The 18,893-nt window shown below is 43.7% G+C and overlaps 1 protein-coding gene across 7 annotated transcripts in view; it reads left to right on the top strand.

The window, feature by feature from the left end:
- The window catches only part of CD58 (CD58 molecule), a 63,400-nt gene that overhangs the window by 25,594 nt on the left and 18,913 nt on the right, over nt 1–18,893 (top strand). For 2 of the 7 annotated variants that reach the window (XM_086392054.1, XM_086392057.1), the window contains exons 3-6: nt 1,292–1,567; nt 6,987–7,058; nt 9,419–9,459; nt 14,321–17,382. In XM_086392054.1, coding sequence (XP_086248180.1) covers nt 1,292–1,567; nt 6,987–7,058; nt 9,419–9,459 — 389 coding nt within the window. In that variant the 3' untranslated portion in view covers nt 14,321–17,382. Of the gene's footprint in view, nt 1–1,291; nt 1,568–6,986; nt 7,059–9,418; nt 9,460–14,320; nt 17,383–18,893 lie in introns of those variants that run through there. The other 5 variants (XM_086392060.1, XM_086392061.1, XM_086392055.1 and 2 more) reach the window with 3 other exon arrangements.

Here is an 18,893-nt window from a genome sequence, read left to right as displayed (position 1 = left end):
AGCATGGCTCCTGGGCCCTCCTCACCCTCCTTATCCCTTTAACCTTGAATGCACGCTTTCCTGACACCTGTTTCTGCCACGACTCACCGTGTGTCACCCTGCTTACTGATAGCAGGTACTCTGCAGTGAATACACACTCGTGTGGTGTGTGTGTGTACGAGTTCTTTAACGAAAGAACAAACCTTAAGACAGCATGTAATTAATAATATGAGCTAGATTAAACCTAAAACTTGAAGAAGCCCCCAAACAGAAAGGAAAGTCATGTATGACTCAGGTCTAACAAGACAGGCTGGGTGTTTTATTTAACTGAGCCAGAGATAACTCAGAAGGAGAAGACGAGGGCAAGATGAATTGTATATATTTGTTTTTTAGATAATTCCTTGGAGCTTGGGTTCCTTTGTCTTAGAAAATATTTTAAGTGACAGTATAGTATCGCATCATCTTAATGGACTTTACTTTGCTTTTTAGTATTTACGAGGTATTGAAATTTTATTATCCACATGCAACTTATAAGGTGTTGAAATTTTATTATCCAAATGTGTCCATGACCAGTTTTTGTATATTTTTTTTCTCAAATCTCTTATGATTGGTTTTAGGTGGAAAGGAGAGATGCAAGAAGGTGTATGAATTAATAAATGAACCAGTGATTGATACGGTCAGCTCATTAGCTTTGAGGCTTTAGAGAGAAATGATGGTGCATCATGACTTGTGTCTTACTCATCCTCAAAGGCTACTGCCTTAGCCAGTAGCAGGTGTTTCTAGAAGAAACCTGGGGGTGATGTCTCTAGACTGGCAGGCGTGTGACATGTGCCACGCCCTCCTCTGCCTCTGAGTGGGACCAGCCCACAATATAGCTCCTCAGAACCTTTAGCAAACTCATTTGAGTCAGATGTCTTGGAATTCAGCCTTTTTCAGATTTCAGAAAGGTGATATAAATGATCTCCTCTGTGTGTGTGAGGAAGCACTTCACTTAGTTAATGGGGAGCACTTATACTCAAGCAGGTATTTTTAATAAAACATGATAACAAATATTTGTGAACAATCATTTGGCTTTCAGACATCTTTGGATTTCAGAATTGAGGATAAGGGATTCGGGGCCTGTATCTGCACTGAATTTGAGCAGGTAGATCTGATCTAGAAGAAAAGAGAATTTTCTTACCTTGGTGCTCAAGGAGTGGTCTGCTTATCTTTTCAAGCACATAAGGAAGTTGGAAGTTCTTTGTGAATTTGTGGATGAGGAGTTTAAATATTATTCTTTTCTGTACTAAACATCCCTTTTTTTTCCCCTCAGCACCTCCTCCATCACCGTCAACATTTTGCTCATTGTCTGATGATGGAAACATTACTCTCACCTGCGAGATCATGGAAGCGGGCTATGACATTGATGGTAACCTCCTACAGTATTCGTGGGAATGTCCGCCAACAGTACAGTGTCACCGTGGCTTGAGTCCATCTGAAGCATATGTCTTAAAGAAAAGTGATCTTTCACAGAATGTTCAATGTATCGTTAGCAATCCATTATTCAGAACATCAGCTTCCATCTCTTTGTCAACCTGTGTGCCAGAGGGTGAGTAAGTGACTGCATGGGTTATGGTAGAGGTCCTATATACAAATGGGGTTCTTGGACCACTGGTGATCATGAATTTCACACCACAGATTAGTGGCTAACTTTCAGTTCACAAATTTGAAACATAAAATGAGTTATAGTTTTCACAGATACTTTAAAAAAACCTTTTTGTTTGTTTGGCTACACAGAGTCTTAGTTGCAGAATGTGGAATCTTTAGTTGCGGCATATGGAATCTTTAATTGCAGTGTTCAAACTCTTACTTGCAGCACGTGGGATCTAGTTCCCTGAACAGGGGTTGAACCCAGACCCCCTGCCCTGGGAGCGCAGAGTCCTAGCCATTGAACTACCAGGGAAGTCCCCCTTTTTTTTTAGATATAAATCTAGTATTTTTTAGTACTTTGTGTCAAGCACCATTCTAATACATATGTTAATTCTGTTCCCACACAATCTAATAATTATCCTTATTTTATGGGGGAAACCAAGATGTGATTGGGAGTTTAAGGTGCTTGTCCAAAGCCACAAACCTGTAAGTGGTAGAACCTGATTTTGAAATTAGGCCATCTGGCTTCAGAGTCCATTCTCTTAATTACTCACACTTATTCACTGCTTCCTAATATTCTTCATAACCATTATGTTCTCCACGTGTGCATGTGCGCCACAAGAAAGTGCATTCAATATGCTTGTGTAGGCTAATATTTGATTAATAGCATGACAATCTGTCTCAGCTATGGTCTTTTTGTGCTGCTCAAGTATCATGTATATTTGTAATTTACAGTTCTCTTATCTATTTTTTTTTATATTGTACCTCCAGTTTACAAACAGAAGGATCAGTAATTTGAAAGTGGTTCATTAAAGCCTAAGAGATGAAATGTATAGTAAATACTGTATTTCAGGATAATACCACAATTGTAAAGTGTGAACTGGATTCTAGGGCAGCCAGAGAATGTGAGTCTCCTTAGGCTGGGCAGGGTGATTCTGTGAATAATTTTTTTTCTAAACAGATAAAACAGAAAAAGACAAAAAATGAATATCATGATATTGGTTTGTAAATTGGCCCACTGGTTATGAAGGGCAAGGAGGGACTGAAGAAGAAGGCAGCCACGCCAGATTAGTGGTGGCAGGTTTAATAAGCAAGGAAGCTTACTTAGGAGGCTTGTCTTGGGTGACCTCAAGAGGAATAGACCTCTGTGTCTGCCTGCCAAATCTTAGAATTTATATAGAGATCATGATTCAGTCACAGACCATCCTGATGGTCTCACAACTCTTGAAGTTCTCTCTCTAGGCTACATCCTTAAAAACAGTTCTCATGGTGGGACTAGCTGGGAGCATGTACATTTCAAGCACAGGAGTGGTTGTCCTGGGCCTCTGATGGCCTGGGTCCAGTTGTCCAGTCAACTTAAAATCACATCCTTTTTAATGATATCTTCCAACAAATGAATATGAACAAATTTGAATTTTATTTGGCTCCTGAGCCATTCTCCCTAAGTCTCCCACATATTGAACTTTTTAAAAACTTTTCAGATAATGATATAAAGCCATTAAGGTTATGATATCATTTTCAGACAAAGCAGTGTGACTTCTCCAGTAAAACAAACGCTTCCAGGAAAAGTACGAAATGGCTTCCAATTCATAACTGATAGATTGGGTCTCTAAAAACAGAGGAAAGACCAAGCCCACAGAGGTGTCTTTCAAAGCATTTATACAAGTAACACAGTTGCCAAGAATATTAAAAAACCATTTGTAGAGTTAATGACAATTGTTCTGTTTGGAGCAAACATTCCTTCATTACTTCCACTTACCGGGTTTTGCATAATGCCCAGGGCGTACAGCGTGGAAATGCAGTTTGCGTGCTTTACAGTGAGAAGAAGAAACAAAACCAATGCACTTTTGGCTTTGACATGTGTGCAGTGTGTACAACCGACGAGGAGAAAGAGGTTGACTGTCTACAGAATGAACAAGCAAGCTGAAATCTTGAAAGGCTTCAGGTGTTCAAAGAGTCAATATACTTGAAGGAAATCAGTTCAGTTCAGTTGCTCAGTTGTGTCTGACTCTTTGCAACCCCATGAACTGCAGCACGCCAGGCCTCCCTGTGCATCACCAACTCCTGGAGTTCACCCAAACTCATGTCCATTGAGTCGGTGATGCCATCCAGCCATCTCATCCTCTGTCGTCCCCTTCTCCTCCTGCCCTCAATCTTTCCCAGCTTCAGTGTCTTTTCAAATGAGTCAGCTCTTCGCATTAGATGGCCAAAGGAAATAATTCTATTACCTTTGAAATATTGAAGGAAATATTATTATTACTATTATTGAAGGAAATAATTTCTAAATAAAATCCTTTATAGAATTATGTGGGATATTTTAAGATTTTCAAGCATTTTGCCCTCTCAGTTTTCATTTAACCTCTGCCCTTAGAATCGAATGCTCAAGATGCTTTTCCCTGTTGATACCTTGAGAAAAGATTGTCACAATAGCATCCCTTTCATTGATACAAAATTTGTTGTTGTTCATTCGCTACATTGTGTCCAACTCTTTGCAACCCCATGGACTGTGGCACACTAGGTTCCTCTGTCCTCTACTATCTCCCAGAGTTTGCTCAAATTCATGCCCATTGAGTTGGTGATGCCATCTAACTGTCTCATCATCTTTTGCCCCCTTCTCTTTTTGCCTTCAATCTTTCCCAGCATCGGTCTTTTCCAATGAGTTGACTCTTTGCCTCAGGTGGCCAAAGTGTTGGAGCTTGTTTCAGCAAGTCATTCCAGTGAAAATTCAGGGTTGATTTCCTTTAGGATTGACTGGTTTGATCTTGCAGTCCAAGGGATTCTCAAGTGTCTTCTTCAGCACAATTCAAAAGTATCAATTCTTTGGCACTTAGCCTTTATATATGTATCTAGTTCATTGTGCTATATCCCTGAAACTAACACAATATTTGAAAGCAAGGATAAATGATTAACTTTTCTCAACTAAAAAAGGTAATAATAATAATTGAAGGTAGGCAGCTTTGGTCACATTGCTGCTTTATGCAATTGTCAGAAACCCAAGTATGGTTTAGCTCCTGCCACCTCCCCTGCTGTCTCAGGAGTGGGACCCAGGAAGGGAAAAACAGTGTGTCTTACCCCTTCCAGGGAGACTTTTGAGAAATACCACACAAGCCGCCTTGCATCTCATTGCCCAAAACTTGTCACATGATTAAACCTAACTACAAGAAAGGTTGAGAAACTAATTTTTTAGGTGAGTGGCAGTAGGCCCAGCTGCAGATCTGAATTCTTTTACTAAAGAGGAGAGAATAGGTATGTGGGACAACTTAACAGTTCCTAACCAGGGACCACTCAAATCAAACCAATGCCTATTCATTCTAACCCAGCTGTGCTCCAACTAAGAGGAAAGGGTGTGTGTTCATATTCTCATTCATTCATTCATTTTCTATCTCCTCTTACGTTTCCTCCCCTCCCCTCTCCTCCTCTCCCCTGTCTCTTATCGATGTTGTATTTGCTGTTAGTGACCCTACTGTCTCCCTTAGCAATGTGTGGTGATTATTTTGCCATATCCTCTCTGTTCTGCCCTTAGAGTTTTGGTAGGTGGATAGAGTCCATCTGATGAACCATCATTATTTTCTGTTGTGGACACTTTGGTTATTTTATCTTTTTGATATTGTAAGACTGTAGTAAATATCTTTGTGCCTTTTTTGGAGAGAGAAGAGAGGCACATCACTGATTCTGTCTGTAGCTTAGCATCTTAGAGATGGAACTGAAGAATCAAAGGACATTAGTAGAGATTCCAGTAGGTTAATGGTAATAGCTAACAGGCTTCCCAGGTGATGCACTGTTAAAGAATCCACCTGCCAATGCAGGAGACTCAGGTTCAATCCCTGGGTTGGAAAGATCCCTTGGAGAAGGAAATGGCAACCCGCTCCAGTACTCTTGCCTGGGAAATCCCATGGGCTGAGAAGCCTGGTGGACTGCAGTCTATATGGTCACAAAGAGTTGGACATAACTGAGCACACAATAACTAATCACGGTTCTTACATGTATTGATTCAATTAATGCTCACAATTGCCCTAGGAGGCATATTTATCAGGTCAAGAGAAACCTGAGTCTCTGAAACATTAGATCACTCACTAATCCAGCGTGTGGCAGTGATTCAGTGAAACTGTAGGCACATCATTTAGCACAGTGTCAGCTGCTCTATGGTAAACATTTCTAAGGCTTGCTGTGCACGGCTGCCACATTGCCCTGCCAAGCACACGATGCCAAGTTGTGCTGCCAGTGGCAGGATGGGATGGCCAAATAGTGAAATATTTGCCGCTTTTAATAAAAAAGCACTGGACCTGATATGTATCAACCTTGTGCATATAAATTTATTTAGAAACACGGGCAATTCTCTTTATTCACAGTGAAAGTGAAGTGACTTGCTCAGTCATATCCAACACTTTGCAACCCCATGGACTATCCATGGAATTCTCCAAGCCAGAATACTGCAGTGAGTAGCCTTTCTCTTTTCCAAGGGATCTTCCCAACTCAGGGATCGAACCCAGGTCTCCCGCACTGGAGGTGGATTCTTTACCAGCTGGGCCACAAGGGAAGCCCAGGAACACTGGAATAGGTAGTCTATCCCTTCTGCAGGGGATCTTCCTGACCCAGGAATCGAACTGGGGTCTCCTGCATTGCAGGTGGATTCTTGACCAACTGAGCTATCAGGGAAGCCACTTATTCATGTAGTTATGTTTTATTAAGTCACTGTGAACACAGAATTAGTGAATATTGAATCATTACTCCCAGGGGAGATATAGGGTTAGGTTCTTCCAAGTCTCTGGTCACGTGTTTGAAAAGGAATCATTATAGAACCTTGTTTTACGTGTGTTTCTGTTTAAAGACACATTATTTAATATATGTGATTAATGCATGAATGGTGACATTCACAGCCAGCAGGACCATAACTGATGCCTGAATGAAGCTTATCTAACATGTGTATTCTATGACTCACACAGCCTGCTTGCGTTTGGGAAATGCTGTGTGTCTTATAGAGAGAATACACGTGTTAAATAAGCTTCACTTAAGTATCAATTATGGTCCTTCTGGCGTTTCAGCACTGTTTTTGAGGGCCAGTTTAGACAGTGAAATAAGCAACAAAAAAGCACAAAATGTGGAACACGTGGGCACTAAAGAGATCACAAATAGGATTGTGTCTACAGTACAATGGCCAAAACATGAGGGCAGAGTTTTGCCTTGAACCTCGGTTGGGAACAACAGTTTTCAGCATTTTGTTGCCCGTGTCAGCGTATGACTATGAAAGCACTACAGGTATTGGTTTGAATAAATTTTAGCGAATAGGTAAATTGCAAATATGAAATCTGCAAGAAGGAGGGTCAGCTGTATCTGTTTTGGTCAGTTCAGCTAATTGTATTTCTTTTTTTTTTTTCCAGATAATACAAGGCATAGGTATGTGCTTTTTGCCATACTGCCAGCAGTAATATGTGGCTTGCTGTTTTTAAAATGTATGTATACTTTTTCCTTAAAAAGTTTTCAAATGGGAATTGGTTTTTCAAAGGCCAGAAAATGATTAATTTGAAGATGAAAACAAAGTTTGACATTTTAGTTGTTTCACAAAATCTTTTTTGTTGTACTTGTTGGCTGGGGTTCCCGGGTGTGTTGGGTTCCCTGAGATTCTGCATTATCCTGAGGCGGTAGGAATCCCTGGGCCATAGAGAGCATTATAGGAGTGGGAACACAGCCAGTAATACTTGGGACCATTCCACAGCCTCCTGTCTATGGTCTGCCTCAATGTATGTTACACTTCTGGTCTCCAAGCCAGACTTTGCAAAAAACCCCAAAACTCTTCCTCTTGGCTGCTGTGGTCATAATTCCCATGACTTATAGCCCAGAAGCAAGTCTTAGGTAAGAAGGAGTTTTTATTGAGTCAGGTGATGTAGAGAGGGTAAAGCTGACATGGTATTACTTGTATTGCCTTCCTCAGTCTCCTGCGATCTCGGGCCAATCCAGAAGGCAACCCATATGCCCTGGAGAACTGGTGACCCTGTCCCAGCCTATTCTTTCCTGGTGACAAGAAACCCCTCCTTAAGTCCTAGAGGATGCCGACCTGTTTGTAAATCTCAGACTAGGGGTTCTTGAAGCCCTAACAGTTTCCGTATCAGACTTCGTCAAGAGGAAACTTACAATTCGTCGCTCCCATAGGGATTGTTGAAGAGTAAGCTTTCCACAAGGTGAAGGCATCCCGGATCCACGTCATTTCATACTTGTGTCTTGAATCAAGTTCACAAACTAGATTTCAGTTTCCCTAGACCTGCAGCATTCAGTGTGGTGGGTACTAGCCACATGTAATAATCTAAATATAAAATTTAATCAATGAAGATTAAATAAAATTTAAAATTTAGTTCCTCAGTCCTACTAGCCACATTTGAAGTGCTCACAGATGGCCAGTGGCTACCATGTTGGACCAAATAGAGAACAATTCCATCACTTCAGAAAGTTCTATTATAGGCCAATACTGACCTAGTCTATTTTGGGATATTGGCCCTAGAATGTGATTTCCCAAAGATACCATTTCTATATTATAGGCTTCAAATACCATGAACATCTCTAAGTAATCAACTATCAGTCAACTGAATCTCCTCTAAACAAGTTATAAAAAACTCAGCTGAAGAAGGTTTTAAGGCATCATTACCAATAAGTAAAACATCAGGGAACTCAAATGTTCTTTTAAAAAGTTATTTTTAATCCCCAAATAGCAGTAGTATAGTTAATAATCTCTTTAACAGATTGGTACCCAGAAACCAAAATAATTTTCTATTCATATGTTTTTTTTGGGGGGTGGGGGGTAAGATGTCTACTATCGCAACTCCTGAACCTAAAAAAAGAGCCCTGTATACCCATGTAACTCCAAAACAACTGACTGACTTATTAAACAAAAATAAACCTTTATTCAATGGAAGGAAACTTACCCCAGTGGAGGTACTGATAGCACCATATATTCCCCCCCACCCCCCACCCCCCACCAAAAAGTAGCAAATAATTACTTCAGTAAGCATCTCAATCCTAAAGCCATGAATTGGAAAGATGAGGTATTTGGCATGGAGCCATCAAAACGGGAGAGAGTTGAATGTAAACAGCGCCATCAGCTAGTTGACACTTTGACAAGCTCATTCAACCTTGTGGACTCAGCTGCTGGATCATTAGCATGGCTCCAGGCTAACTGGTGCCTTTGATGGGGAGGAAACTGAGGGATACATGTGAGACCATATCTTAACATCCAAACTGGTGCTGTCAAAATGGTAGCCACATGTGGCTGTTGAAACCGTTAAATATGAGAGTCCAAACTGAGATGTGCCATCAGTATAAAATAAACACTAGATTTGTAGGACTTATTTCAAAAGGAATGTAAAGTATCTGATTAATAATGTTTATACTGATTATTTGTTATAGTAATATTTTTGATATGTTGGGCTAGTTAATAAAGTTAATTTCATCCATTTCTTTTTACTGTATCATGTGGCTAGTAAGCATGTGTAATTACTTATGTGGCTTACATTAAATCCCCATTGGGCAACACTGGTCCAGAATATTCTAGCCTTCCCTCCATCTTTAGCTTCATGCAAAGTTTCTATAGAAAACATTCATCAACAGTTTTTGTTTTTCTATCATCTGATGACCAATTTTTGAACAACTCTTTGGCTCAACTCAGTAGCCAATTTGATGTGAGCATTTAGGAGAGTAGGAAAGACCAGCTTGACAGGGCCGTGTTCTTGAGTTTTCCCAGTTCAGGCATCTAGCCAGCAACCCCACAATTTAGCTTTTTTTTTCAGCTCTTTAATTGAAACAAAAATGTCTTCATTTGTAGGTTTTCTGGGACGTCGTAGACAGCTAAATTTAGGGGCCTAGGTAAGTAACCCATAGACTGCTCAGTGGGCACGGTATGTATCATGTATTGAAAGCAGAACAACCCCCATGTAGAGGGCCTGTTCTTTGGGGAGCCAGGTTCTACTTATCTGTCAGTTGCCTTGAACAGTAATAAGTAATATCAGCAGATTACTCACCATAGTTCATTAAGCACCAACCAGTCACTTTCCATATAACATCTCATTCAGTCCTCTCATCGAGCCTTGCATGGGGGTATCTTTACAGCTTGTTTAGAGACATCAAATGGAAGACTTGGAGAAGTCAAGTCACGTGACTCATAAATGGTAGAGCTGGGATTCAAAACTAGGTCTTCAGACTCCATGGGTTATCCTGTTAACCACCAAAAATATACTCCCTCCTTCTTCTATCCCAGGAAAATGGAGCCAAGATAAGGTTCACTTAGGGAGCCAGGGTCAGAGCTGGGCCTGCATCATGAACAAAAGATAGGATCCAAACACAATGAATAGTGGCCATGGGTGAAGGAAGTTGCCTTAGGGAGATCCAGAAGTCCCTGTCCTTGCAGAATCCGCATGGTCAGGAGGCAGAGGCCAATGAGCTAGACTTTTAGGAATTTGGGGAAGAGTAAAGCTCAGGTCTGGAAAGGGCAGGGTTGGGGGTGGCAAGTCACCCCTTTTGAGGCAGCATATGTTGATGGGATAGGGGTTGAGCCAGGCCAGGATATTGAGAGAGAGCTACCAAGAGGTTCAGTGATTTATTTCTGAGAAACCACTGAGGATTTTTGAGCAGAGCTAGAAGGCAATGGCACCCCACTCCAGTACTCTTGCCTGGAAAATCCCATGGACAGAGGAGCCTGGTAGGCTGCAGTCCATGGGGTCGCTAAGAATCAGACATGACTGAGCGACTTCACTTCAGTATGCTTTGGGAAGATGTCTGTATTGGTAAAGCATACAATGAATAAATAGACAAGAGGCAAAACATGGGGACACTGGTTAGTGAATAAATCTAGCCAAGCAGAAGAGAAGCTGTATTGGTGTGAAGGTGAAGTTGCTGAGTTGTGTCCAACTCTTTTCGACTCCATGGACTGTAGCCTACCAGGCTCCTGCGTCCATGGGATTTTCTAGGCAAGAGTACTGGAGTGGGCTGCCACTTCTTTCTCCAGGGGATCTTCTCAACCCAGAGATCGAACCCAGGTCTCCTGCATTGCAGACAGACGCTTTGCCATCTGAGCCACCAGGGAAGCCACCAAGCAAGTGGGTGTAATCAAAATGCTTCAGAGTGACTGGCTCATGTTGTGCTGTGCTTAGTAGCTCAGTCGTGTCTGACTCTTCGTGACCCCATGGACTGTAGCCCACCATGGACTGTAGCCCACCAGGCTCCTCTGTCCATGGGATTCTCTAGGCAAGAATACTGGAGTGGGTTGCCATGCCCTCTCCTCTAGGGGATCTTCCCAACCCAGGGATCGAACCTAGGTCTCCCACATTGGAGGAGGACTGGCTGATAATGGTGCCCAATAAATGTTAGCTATTTTGGTTATGACTCTTTTCAAGAAAGGAGCTGAAAGCAACAGGAATTTCAACCCTTGGCAGCACTGCCAGACATAGCAGGAGTCAGACGGAGCCCTTGTTTGGGAAGGTGGATTTGTGCTCAGTCAGGCCGAGTTTGGGGTGCAGGCACATTACGTGGGTAGAGATATCTAGCACCTAGTTGGAGAAGTGGCTGGAGGGGCTGGGGCTGGGGCTGAGGTTACAAGTTGGGGAGCATCTTTGTCAGGACAGTAACGGCTTCCCAGAGCATCTGAGGTCACCAAGAAATAGAAGCCAGAGGCCCTCAAGTGGAGGGCAAGGTGGAGGAGTCCAGGAGGAGAGCCAGGTGGCACCCTGTTATGGATCCAAGGGAAGAGGCCATGCATTAGAGCTTCAGAGAGGCAGAGGAGGAGGGCGGTGGTCAAGACCTTTGGCTTGGCTGAGCGATTTGGCTGGCTTTCATGAAAGCCACTGGGTGAGGGGACCACTGGGTGGGCTGGGAGGTTTCTTTCTTTCCAGCTGCTGGCCAGGACAGTGACCAAGTCACCTGGCAAGTCAGCTACTGCAGAAGGCCTGGGGCAAGGGATTCTAGAAGACAGCTCAGCCAGCTGCAGGGTGCAGGCTGGGCAGGGGTACTGAGGCCACCAGGGGTTGGTGGGCTAGGAGGCCCCGTGGAGAGAGGGTGGGAAGGGATCGGCCACAGATGAGGTGAGAGGCAGGTGTGCTAGCAGTGTAGGGGCAGCAGCAGAAGACCTGGAGGTTATGGTCAGAGGTGGGGCGTTCAGATCTGAAGCAGTGCTTGTGAGGGCAGGTGAGGGTGAGATCCCAGGCAGGGCCTCTGCTGAGATCCTGATGGTAACAGTTGATGTGTGGACTTCATGAACAATGACAGGAGATGTTGTTCATGGGAGGGCTGTCATCCAGGGCCACTGAGAAAGGTGACGGGGTAGTCCAGGCCTCGTTCCTTTACCTGCTCCTTTATTCTTTCAACGAGCACTCTTATGGAGATGACTAGATGGCAGGTACTGTGTGAGCCGATGGCTTGAGATCAGTGTACCCAGTGAGGCTAGACGTTGTATGAGATTCAGAGAAAGCATATATTAGGGATCCTACCTCTGAGAAACTTAAGGTCACACTGGGGAGAATGGATGGGCATGTAAGAAACAGAAGGCATTCCAGCTGGGAGAAGCAGCAGAGGCAGAGACATAGGCAGGAACCAAACATCATTGTTATTGATAAAGATGTTGGCCTGCTTAGCATCAAATTGAAGAGGTGGCGAAAGAGACCATATTTGCAAGAAAATCTTTGGAAGTCAAGAGCATTAAAATGAGTGATATGGGAGTAGGGAGGCATTTGTAGGTTCTGTGGCACTAGAATTTTTCATGAAAAATATTGCCTTGGGATGATGAGCTAGGAAGAGAAAACTGATGTCTCAGGGTAACATCCTGAGGAATAAATAGGTAGCTTGGGGCTGGGTGTGGGAGAGGAGCTTACTTTTCTTGGTATATTTTTGTTGGCTGCTCAGATTTTGTATTTTGTGTGTTTCTTACCTATTTAAGAATGCCTTTTAGATTTAAAGAGCCCACTGTGGCTGCAAAGGGGAGTTCCCTAAACTCAATTATTAAAGGATTAACAGATGGGGTGGGGCAGGGCTGGGGGAGGAATGGGGGAGGCGGGGACAAGCATAACCAGGAAGACATGCAAATTTGTCACATCTCTGTGAGTAGCCATGTGCGGATGGTGAGAGTTGGACCATTAAGAATTAGGCTGAGCACTGAAGAATTGATGCTTTCAAATTATGGTGCTAGAGAAGACTCTTGAGAGTCCTTTAGATAGCAAGGAGATCAAACCAGTCAATCCTAAAGGAAATCAACCCTGAATATTCATTGGAAGGACTGATGCTGAAGTTCCAATACTATGACCACCTGATTCAAAGAGCTGACTCATTGGAAAAGACCCTGATGCTGGAAAAGATTGAGGGCAGGAGAAGAAGGGGGTGACAGAGAATGAGATGGTTGGATGGCATCACCAAATCAATGGACATGAGTTTGAGCAAGCTCCGGGAGATAGTGAAAGACAGGGAAGCCTGGCATGCTGCAGTCCGTGGGGTCACAAACAAGTCAGACATGAGTCAGAAACTAAACAACAAGGTTCTTAGTGAGGAAAATGCCTCTTTCCTTTACCTAACCCCTCTGATCCCAGCACTAATTATTTTTGTTGTCAAATTTCTTTATTTTAACTTTCCCCAAACTAGAAGATATAAAACAAGAATTTGTTGTGGTTTTAATTTGTATTTTCCTAATGACCCTGAACATCTTTTCATGTCCAGCACAAATGGACATGAAAATGAACACTAATGGACAGTTTTTTACGGACTCCTTTTACCAAAGTCATGCAGATCTTTTGGAACTCTGGTCTGATCTGGTCTATGGAAATACAGACTGTGGGGAAGACAAAAAAAAAAGCCATGAAATGACCTTTTCTCAGTTCAAAGGAACATTCTCAGGCAGGGCTGTAGCTGAGTTGATTTACTCTGAGTCACTCAAGGGTGTTCTGTCATCACCACAAAGACAAATAATCAGGAAGAGAAGCTGAAAGAAGAAAACCATGGCCAGGATATTCTTGTGGCAAAGGAAATGGCTGTTAGAAGGGGTGGCAGTTTACCTATGGGTCTTACAAGCTCAGGTCTGTTATTTGGAGATAGCAGGATTCAATTCAGCATGAAGAAAGTGAGCCCTAATTCTTCATAAAAGAAATAGTTCATGTCATAGGCTCAGTAATTACACTAAAGTCATCATTCCACTCACGTTATCAGCAAGTATACTCTCTCAAGCCATTCAGCACATGGCAAGATGTCAAATAAGTTCTCTCCCATCCTACACTTGGCAAACATCATAATGAAAATAATAATCAAGTAATATTTAGTACAGGAATTACACATCTGATTAAAAAAAACTCCATCTTAAAGTAGTGAAGAGAAGTTACTTTTAAAATGACAGCATAATTAGAAAATATTTGAAGAAACAAAAAGTTAAAATCCTTGTATGTGTCACATAGAAGAGTAAATGTCAGATGAAAAACAAAACTCAAAAAAGCGCAAGTGTAAAAAGATCAAGACTGAGTTGGTTTGAGAAGCTGGGGCTCTGAATTTGTGCTGTGTACCAGGATAGCACTCCTGGGAGATCTCCAGCTACCATCCCATAAGGACCCAAGACCAGTCTCCCTCCGTCTCTGCTCCCTAGAACTCTTGCTTTTGATGGGTTTATTACAAAAGGGCTTCCTGCATTAGAATAAGAGGGCCGTATACTGCAGCACAGATGGACTGTGTTTTATTCTAATATGAGATATTTCTTTTATAGTGCCTGTTGTTTGGTAACAGAAGATGAAATGGAACATGTGGTAATTAAGTTATTTCAATCGCTTCGAGAAGGCATCTGATTTACCATTCACGTATTACCTTCTCCTTGAGGAAACTGAAAGTCTGCCTGAAATTGACCGTTTATAAGACGTTTCCTAGAAGAAACAAGGACTAACACACAACAGGCATTAGTTTCTGCTCTGTCACCCACACTGAACATCACTAGATACTATCTTGTTCCTTAATTGTTAATTACAAGTTGTATTTTTCTAGAGATGTAAATGTTTGTAAATAATGTAAGTATGTGTATATATATGACGAAGCAACTCCCAGAATTTCCTTTGTCTTCCAGACTTTAGTCCCGATATGGTCTCCTTGGCCTTTTCTGACCCCATCTATCACCAGTAAAACCCCTTGTATCCTCTTTAATGAATGTCCACGTCCCCTTTCTGTCCTCATGAACACGGTCAGCCATCTCAAGGGCAAGCTCTCCTCTCCTCTGTGGCTTGTGCAATGGCTCAGGGGGAGGAGGGGCATCGTCCTGGCTCAGCTCTGCTTCCAGACTGTTGCTCCTTCTCCAGCTCTGATGCTCACACCTGCAGACCCATACCACCCAATAGCCCTTTTCCGAGTTATCTTTGTTATTCCTCATGCCATGAAGATTTTAACACCAGGTGGAAACCACTCTCAACTCTGCCCCTTTCAGAATTGGAGTGTTTTCAAAACCTGTAACTTCCAATACCCTGGCTTGGTCTCCCCCAGGGATCTCAGCTTCCTTTCCCAGCACTGCCTGGGCCCTGCTCCTGGTCTTTTCAGCAATATCGCAGCCCCTCACTATCTTAGTCCCCCTGACTTAGCAGCCCCTCACTAGCATGCCCTCTTAGCATGCCCTCTTTGCTTGCTGTCTTCCACACTACACCCCCAAGGGGCCCTAATCCAAAACTCCAGCAGTCCAGCCAGGACCTGCAAGCTGGCCACCCTGCCTCTTCCCTGGCCCTCATCCCCTTTGAGTCCTCCTTCTCCTCACTATTTGGGGTCTCCAGTGTTCATCAGTGCATCTCCACCCTCACTCTTTACCCCTATACTTGGCCAGACCCCAGCTGTGGTTATACTCACTTGTACTAGTTCCCTTCCCTCCATTCAAACTGCTGAACATCCTGGAGAAAAGCATACCACCTGCCTGATGAGTTTCACTTCAATGACTGCACACCTCAAAGGGATTCCCAGTGTTTCTCAGATGTCCTCGTTGGATCACACTGGTCCATTCGCTGCTTCCTCGTTTTGCTCTTACACTCATAACGCTGTGTCCTCATTCTCAACTTCTCATCGTGCTTCCTATATCACTGAAAAAAAGCACTGAGGAGACCCCCTTTCCTACTCCCCACCCTCCCACACCTCACACCCAGCTGCGTCAGCACCCAAGTGCCTTGCCTCCCCTCCTGTTACTGTGGGTGAACTCGTCTCGCTCCTCCTAACACCAATCTCTCCACTTGTCTTAGTCTGCTTGGGCTGCCATAACAAAATACTGCAGACTGGGTGACTTAAAAAACAGAAATGTATTTGTCCTAGTTCTAGAGGCTAAGCCCCAGATCAGATGCTGGCCAGTGTGGTTCCTGGTGAGGTCTCTTCCTGTCTGGCTATGTCCCCACATGGCAGGGAGAAGAGCTGTGGTATCTGTTCCTTTAAGAAGGGCACCAGTTCTGTTGGACTGGGGGCCTCCCCTTATGACCTCATCTAACCTGTATCCTCTCCTCCCAGGCCTTACCTCCAAATATAGTCACAGCAGGAGTTAGGGTTTCAACGTCTTTCAGGGGATGGATCATTCACACTGCTGCTGCATGGGATCACATCTCCCCTCATCTACATAAGGACATCACTCTTGTCTTTGTCCACCCCTCTCTCCCAGCATCAGCTCTTACCTTTCTATGATATCATACATACTGTCATTTCTCATATCTTTAAGAAAAAACAAAATACTCTTGACTATACTTTCCCATCCAGCTCTTGTCTCACTTTTCTGCTCTCTTTTATGAAAAGTTCCTCAAAAGAATGATCTGTACTTTCTTTTTCTGACTCTTCTCTCTCCATTCTTCCTTGAACACAGGTCAGTCAGGCTTTCACTCTCACTACTTGCCAAGCTTACCAAGATCTTGCCGAGATCAAGCTTGCCAGGCCTTCTTATAAGATCGGATGGCCAGTTCAAGACCTCTTCTTATTCTGCCTGTAAGCATCATCTGAAGCAGTGGAGGGCCCCTTACATATTTTAATGCTTTCTAGGTGCTAGGTTGGTCTTCCCTGGTGACTCAGTGGTATAGAATCCGCCTGCAGTACAGGAGATGCAGAGATGCAGGTTCAGTCTCTGGGTCGGGAAGATCCCCTGGAGGAGGGCATGGCAACCCACTTCAGTATTCTTGCCTGGAGAATCCCAGGGACAGAGGAGCCTGGTGAGCTTCAGTCCCTGAGGTTGCAAAGAGTCAAACATGACGCGTAACTCTGCCCACACACATACACACACAGATACTAGGTTCAGTGGGGTGTTCAAGATGAAGGAAGCTCATAGTGTGGCAGGGCAGGCAGACCTGTGATTGCTTGTGGGATATATACCAGGTCCTAAAATGGAAGTGTATGCAAAGGAAAAAGGAGGTAACCCTAAGACCCAGCAATCCCACCCATTGGTATACACCCAAGAGAAATACGTCCAGAAAACTTGCACGTGGATGTTCATAGGTCATTATTCACAGCAGCAAACAATGGAAATCCTCCAAGTACACATACAGGGATGAATAGATCAATAAATTGTGGTCTGTCCATACAATGGAGTAATACTCAATATAAAAAGTGATACAGGTCTTTAGGAATGCAAATGTTTGGTGATACCTGGTAAAGAAAAAGTCATTCTTACTCTAAGTGGTTGGCGGGGTGGGGAGGGAATACTGACTGTGAAGGGGAATGAGGGCTTTAGGGGAGGTAACGTTGTTATGTCTTGACCCACATAATATTTACAACAGAGTATACCTACGGTGTGTTTGTATAACATTAAACAATGTTTTTCAAAACTCAAAATACTGAAGTTCTGATTCATGCTACAAAGTGGATGAACCTTAAAAATGTACTCAGTAAAAGAAGCCAATGTGCACTGCTGTATGTGAAATAGCTACCTAGCGGGAACCTGCGGTACAGTGCTGAGAGCCCAGCTCAGTGCTCTGTGATGACCTAGAGGGTGGGATTGCGGGGTCACATACAGTGCTGAGAGCCCAGCTCTGTGCTCTGTGATGACCTAGAGGGTGGGATTGCGGGGCGGGGGGGGTACAGTGCTGAGAGCCCAGCTCAGTGCTCTGTTATGACCTAGAGGGTGGGATTGCGGGGGCGCGTACAGTGCTGAGAGCCCAGCTCTGTGCTCTGTGATGACCTAGAGGGTAGGATTGGGAGGTAGGAGGGAGGCCCAAGAGGGAGGTGATATATGTATACATACAGCTGACTCACTTCTTTGTACGGGAGAAACTAACAACATTATAGAGCAAATATATTGGAGAGGGAAATGGCAACCCACTCCAGTATTCTTGCCTGGAAAATTCCATGGACAGAGGAGCCTGGTGGGCTATAGTCCATGGGGTAGCAAAGAGTCAGACACGACTGAGCCTGCAGCACCCCAGTTTTTAAAAAGAGATCCCATGTTATACAATTATATTTATACAAAATTTCCATATAGGGCTGGGAGGAGGATGTTGGGTGTAGGGAAGGAGTGATTACTCATGAGTACAAGGTTTCTTTGGGGGGATGATGAAAACCTTCTAGAACTGATTGCCTAACTCTGAAGAGACTAAAATTATTGAACTGTACACTTTAAATAGGTGGATTGTATAGTATGTGCATTATGTCCTAATAAAACTGTCATTACTAAAAAAACTAAGGAACTGGGACTTCCCTGACGGGAAGACTCCAAGCTTTACTCAGACACTGAGCAGTTAAGACTCTGAGCTTCCACTGCATGGGGCACGGGTTTGATCCCTGGTCTTGGAAATAAGATCCCTCAAGCCTAGTGGCTGGCCCCCGCCCCCAAAAAAAAAAGAATAGGAGGGGACTGCCCTCCTATCCTGAAGCAGGACTTCCTCATCAGCTTCTCAGCCTGGGCTCAGCTCTTTGGAGGCTGAAAGGCTATGTATGCAACTTCTTCCTCTCAGGACTCTATGTTTCTCTACCCAGAACCCAAAGTTACCAGGTCAAAAGACAACTTCCTGTTTGGAAGTTCGAGCAAAGAACTAGCTTCAGACACTAGCTGAAGTGAACCTATGAAAGCCCCTTAAACCAGAGTTTAATTTGGAATCTTGAGACCGGTTGTCCCGTTGTGTCTCCCTTCTCCCTCTTCAGCCGGGCTCTGACCCATGTACACGTCCCCCGGTCATCTGCCTTCTTCCACACCCATTTCCACACTGCCTCGTGCTTCCCACCCCTGTCCTCCTCCTGGGGGTGTCCTCTTGCAAAGCCACTGGAACCTCCTTTCCACCATCAACTATCCTACAGCCTCGGCCTTCAGCCACAGGTTTTAGCCACACCCATCTCTGCATCTTGGCCCC

The sequence above is a fragment of the Bos grunniens genome, chromosome 3 (genome assembly GCF_055505025.1).
Source record: "Bos grunniens cultivar Pamir isolate PY7600 chromosome 3, Bosgru_T2T1.0, whole genome shotgun sequence".
Lineage (NCBI taxonomy): Eukaryota > Metazoa > Chordata > Mammalia > Artiodactyla > Bovidae > Bos > Bos grunniens.
Note: the sequence above shows the minus strand (reverse complement) of the source record. Positions and strands in the feature narration are given on the sequence as shown.